General features: G+C 41.9%; 1 protein-coding gene across 1 annotated transcript in view; it reads left to right on the top strand.

Moving 5' to 3' along the window:
• Senp2 (SUMO specific peptidase 2) overlaps nt 1-5920 on the top strand; it is a 37817-nt gene that overhangs the window by 15091 nt on the left and 16806 nt on the right. Inside the window, exons 6-9 of the mRNA XM_031364592.1 lie at nt 8-176; nt 2233-2333; nt 3873-3967; nt 4482-4533. Of these exons, the coding sequence (XP_031220452.1) occupies nt 8-176; nt 2233-2333; nt 3873-3967; nt 4482-4533 (417 nt within the window). The remainder of the gene's footprint in view (nt 1-7; nt 177-2232; nt 2334-3872; nt 3968-4481; nt 4534-5920) is intronic.

The raw sequence follows: 5920 nt of genomic DNA on the forward strand, positions 1-5920 counted from the left end.
TCTCCAGTTTTACGCTGAAATCGGAAGGCTATAATAGAAGGCCAAGTGGTCGTCGCCATAGCAAAAGCAATCCAGAGAGTTCCTTAACATGGAAACCTCAGGAGCAAGGCGTAACAGAGATGATTTCTGAAGAGGGTGGCAAGGGCGTGAGGCGTCCCCATTGCACCGTGGAGGAGGTAAACCCTTTCAGCCTGATATCTTAAAGGAATGTTTTTAATGATTTTTTTTTGAGTAATAATTTGTATACTGTGATATAAAGTTCAAAGTGTACCAAAGTGGTGCAGCAATCCTAAGTGTCCCAGCATCCCTTCCCTCCCTGGCCTCCCTCATCTGCTTTGACTCATGGCGCCTACTGTTGCTGTGCAGTCACAGCTACTATAGATGCTGAGTGTCAGGTGCTAGGTCCACTGAAAAGAAAGAAGGAATCCTTCTAGGAAGAGATTACTTTTTAATTATATGTTTTGAAGACAGGGTCTCTTTACATAGACCTGACTGCCCTGGAACTTAGTATGTAGACCAGGCTGGCCTTGAACTCACAGAAATTTGCCTGCCTCTGCCTTCTGAGTGCTAGGATTACATACACCACCACACATCTTAACTAACTTATTGATGTAAACCTTATTAAGTGTGATTAAGTAAAGGTAGTAAGTGCCCCTCTGATTTTTCCTTCATCTTTTAGAGTACTTAGTACAGTAAGGAGATAGGGCTTCATTCTCTCTTGAGAGCTTCATTTATTCTAGGGATGTTAAGAATTATTTCTGTCTCTGGCATTCTATAATACCATCAACTATTTTAATTTGGGAGATGGTTTTGTGAGCTATTTGTGAAATACTTATTCAAGTCCCAGATACTGCACTAGTTTTTAGTAATTTAGTATCTGAATCCTAAATACATTTGGCCCCTGCCTTCATGAGTTTTACATAAATAACTTATAATTCAGCAGGAAGGCCAAGGGAATAGTGGGCCAGAGGCCATCTGAGGATTTTAAGAAGAGAACCTTGAGTGTTTTTTTAAAGAGATCTTCGACGATTGTGTAGGTAGATTCTAGAACAACGCGTAGTCAGTCTTACAAACACATGTTTGTCAATTGCGGATAATAGCACAGAGCATATAGAGAGAGCCTGAGGCCCAAACTTCAGCTCTAGATAAATATGTCACTGACCAAAATATGCCCTTTGTGTTTAGGGGGAGATGCTGACTTCAGTTTCGGACTTTGTTTAAAGTGCCCATGAAACATGCAAGAAGACCTCTCCTGTAGACTCTGGATATATGTGATAGGAATTTTGAGAAGAAGGCAGTGTTAGAGACACAATGTTTCTGGGTTTTCTACATTTTGATGTAATTTAGTTCAAGTGAGCTGAAAAGATGATTCAGGGGAAGAGTATAGTGAGAGAGGAGTTCTGGACATTTATGGCAGGCAGAAGAAAGTAGTCGGCAGTACAGACTGAGGAGGAGGAGAGGAATCACAAGAGTTTCTTGGTCAGGAAGGGCCAGGTGAAGTGAGCTGGATGAGATGCTGAAGGGCAACCATATAGCACAGGGCTGAACCAGTGCAGAATAATATGGCTACAAGGCCACTGGGGATGTGGGAAGACCACTTCCAATTTCAAAGTCAGGAAGCTGCAAATTTCTTGCTATAAAGTGGATTTTTTTTCTGCTGATGTTTTCTGGTCAACTCAGTTTTCTTCAGCATAGTTCTGTCAAAGACACAAATGCCTCCACAGTCTAGCACAGTGATTCTCAACCTTCCCAATGCTGCAACCCTTTAATACAGTTCCTCATACTGTGGTAACCCCAACTATAAAACTATTTTCATTGCTGCTACTTCATAACTGTAATTTTGCTGCTGTAATGAATCATAATGTAAATATCTGTGTTCTCTAATGGTCTTAGAGGGACCCCTGTGAAAGGGTCTTTCGACTCCCAAAGGGGTTCTCGACCCACAGGTTGAGTACTGCAGGTCTAACAGATAACGTAAAGAGTGAAGCAGGGTGGAAAGCCAGTGGCCTCCCTAAAGAGGAGAGAGTTCCAGGTTGTCGACTCATTCTCTAAAGAACTCAGGGTTTGGGATTTTTAAAAAAAGTATAAAGCTAGTATTTGATTAAAGCAACTCTAAGAACAATGTGCTCCAAGTAAAGTCCATCTGTGGGCTGCATCTCCTCAGCCAGTGTCTGCTTAGATCTGAGGCTAGGCCTCATATGCTGCTACTTACCACACAGACTTTTTATTCAGGGTGTCCAAAAGGATGAAAGAGAAAAATATCGAAAGTTATTGGAGCGTCTTAAAGAAGGTGCTCATGGAAGCACGTTCCCTACTGCAGTCTCACACCACAGGTAAGAGAAATTGCCTTCTTAGACTTTTTCCTTAGTACAAATCCAGTTTTCTTGGTTTTAGAGAGGTGGTGGTGTGAAGAGAACTGCTGTGTAGTTTGTCTGACACTGTACACAGTGTTTACTCAACGTCTGACACTGTACACAGTGCTCACTCAGCGTCTGACACTGTACACAGTGCTCACTCAGCGTCTGACACTGTACACAGTGCTCACTCAGCGTCTGACACTGTACACAGTGCTCACTCAGCGTCTGACACTGTACACAGTGCTCACTCAGTGTCTGACACTGTACACAGTGCTCACTCAGCGTCTGACACTGTACACAGTGCTCACTCAGTGTCTGACACTGCACACAGTGCTCACTCAGCGTCTGACACTGCACACAGTGCTCACTCAGCGTCTGACACTGTACACAGTGCTTACAGAACGTCTGATGTTGTACAAAGTGCATACAGAATTTCTGACACTATACAGTGGCTTATAGAGTGGAATTTTCTGTTAGTTTTAGACTCATTTGCCCACATGAATTCTTTTTTCTTTTCTTTCTTTCTTTCTTTCTTTCTTTTTTTTTTATATATATTTTTTGAGACAGAATTTCTCTGTGTGTAGTCTTGACAGTCCTGGAACTCACTCTGTAGATCAGGCTGGTCTCAAACTCAGAGATCTGCCTGCCTCTGCCTCCTGAATTCTGCTGGAATTGAAGGTGTGTATCACCACTGCCTGGCTGGGTTTGTTTGTTTGTTTTGATTTTTTGTTTTGTGGTTTTTTTCAAGACAGGATCTTGCTATCTAGCATAGGCTAGCTTGGGATTTATAATTCCCCTGCCTATACTTCCCACTTGCTGGGATTCTATTCATTTGATACCACATCCAACTCACATGAACTCTTACTCATGTAGAATAAGGAAATCCACTCCCAGCCTCATCAACACAAATATTTCCCACAATATCTGCCTGTCTGCCTTTGTCCTGGCTCCTTCCTTCTGCTCAGCTTTTCCTTCCCTTTCTCTCTATCTTCTTTACTCTGTCACAGTCTCTTTGTATTTCATTTTCCTTTCCTTACACACACACACCATACACACACACAATATCTGAGGCATCTGGTGATTGTACTTTAGCATCCTCTACTTAGAAACAAGATTAAAGTCAACTAGTCATAAGGACTTTGCTCCTGACGTTGCTTGTTAATTAAATACTAGCAATTTGAGCAGTTATGTGAGGGTAGAAAGGAAATGATGCCTTATCTAGAGAGGTGGGCAGGAACGTGCAGGTCCAGAGTGTCAGCTCATCTGGTAACTTAGCAAGTGATTGATTGCAAATACACTGTCTCATAAAGTATGGAACTAGCAGGTTGAGCCACAGCATTGTCCAGCTTAGTGAATGCAGAAAGAATGAACTATTATTTGGGAATTTTAACTTTAGCCATTACGTATTATGGGTTTTGTTGTTCTCCTGCAGTGGGCCAAGATGGTAATACTTATACTCTAAGGTCTTTCTCCCTATGTATCTGATCTGATCTTCCGCACTATTGTCTTCCTAAGTTCTCAGAGAATTCAGATGGACACATTAAAGACCAAAGGCTGGGTGGAGGAGCAGAATCATGGCGTCAGAACAACCCATTTTGTTCCAAAACAGTGTGAGTTCCACATTTAGCTCTTTCTTAAGACACTACCCATGGTTCATGTGAGAGCGCACTACTGAAACACAGTATACCAGGCCATAAAATATTGTCAGGCTTCAAGACATTGCCTAGCACTTATCTAGGACCTGAAGTTTTATTTTAAAAAAAAAAAAATGTTTTAAGATAAAGTTGATTGCTGAAATGCCTGTATAGTATTATATTTTGTGGAACTAAAATCAATTACTTCCTTATATCTCATAAGGAAGTAACTTTCTTATGTTAACTTTCTTATATTTCTCCAATAACTGTTAACTGACTTTAGCTTATAGAATGAACTGGTATCAGTTGTGCTCAGGACTTAAGGAAGAGAAAATTACATGTATTTTAGGTGCTTGTATGCGAGGCAGCCAGTGACTTTTTAACTCACATTAGCATGGATGCAAACAAATGTGCTGGTACTTGCAATCTGTAGATTGAAATTCCAACCTGTGATTGATTAGTAAAGGATCTTTTATTTCCATCCCCACAGATAGAGTTGTTGAAACAAGAGGACCTCTGTGTTCAGTGAGAAGTGAAAAAAGGTATATGGCTTATTTAATTCTAAGATTTCATTTAGAATTAAGTTGTCTCACTTTGCAAATTACATTTGTGAATAACCATGAGGAACTGTGAATCTCCTCGGTCTGGTAGCTAGTCAGCGCTCAGGAGTAAGTAAGTGACTAGTTCTTAAGTCAGACCCTTGCCAGCTGCTCTCATCCCTCAGCCATCAGGGCTTGGGCAAGTAGGCGCTTCTGAAGAGTATGTTTGGGTCTCCAGTGGCCACTATCTTGGGCATAGGAATAGTGAAGGCTGTTCTGCTTTCCTTGGGGTTTTGGGGGGTTATTGCTTTATAGCAGACTTGCCAGCTGTGGCCAAGAGTCCAGATCTGGGCCATCTGACTGTGTTTGTTAAGGAAACCACATGGGTAAAGAAGTTGTGTGTTCAGTGTCCACAGAGTCCAGAGAGGACTTCAGATCACCTAGAACTGGAACTAGAGCTACAGGAGGTTGTGAGCCACCATGTGGATTCTGGGAACTTTGCAGAGTAGCAAGTATTCTTCAAAAAGGCTTGTCAAAGACTTCAGGCAACTGTTAGCTGAGACCTCATATAAACTGCAAATGATGCACTTCTGTTTATCCTGCGGCACAGGGTAAATAGTCCTTCCCCAAACTAATGGGGCAATGAGAAAGGAGCAATAAGAACAAAGCAAGATCACAGCTCAGCAGAGACAACAAGTGTGTAAAGTCTTAAGATATGAGGTAGCAGGTTGTGAGCTTGTCTACCCTTGGCCTTGCATTTGAGGTTCTGTGGATACTCCTGAGTGTGCATGTTACAGAGTCTGCATTGACACTGAGGCTTTCCTGTTGCCCTCCCAAACCTCCTCACAGGGAGGCTGATCCTATTACATATTGCCTAGTCTCCAGGCCCTTGGAAATCAGGTGAACACCTCCATGACCCTATAACTCCTACATACTGTATGCCTGCAAAAACAGTATCACATGGACAAAACCAAGGTCTCTTACGAGCTTTTTGTCTCTGACAAAAGCTGCTGTGGCCTCTGAGTGTTTAGGTAGATGACCCATAGGCATCTTTCTGCAAGGAGGATACCTTTGTAAGGTTTCTAGTTGCAGAGAAAATTGAGCCATTTTTACCTAGCAGTATCATTGCCCTTTCTGAACCTATCAAGTCCTGTCTAGTGTTTGCATTTCTCCTCACATTCTGCTCTTCTCAGCACTTGTCAGAATCTCCCATTAACCTCTCCCATTACAACAAAGAGTGCCTCTCTTTAACCTAGAGCTGCAGTTTTTTCCCATATTCTTCCTCAGACTAGTTCCAACATTGTAAGAGCCACAGAGATGTTAGTCACAGCAGCAACCTCACTTTTCTAGCATTTGGTTTTGGTTTTGGCTTTGGTTTTTTTTTTTTTTT

This window comes from Mastomys coucha, unplaced genomic scaffold, assembly GCF_008632895.1.
Source record: "Mastomys coucha isolate ucsf_1 unplaced genomic scaffold, UCSF_Mcou_1 pScaffold12, whole genome shotgun sequence".
Taxonomy (NCBI): Eukaryota; Metazoa; Chordata; class Mammalia; order Rodentia; family Muridae; genus Mastomys; species Mastomys coucha.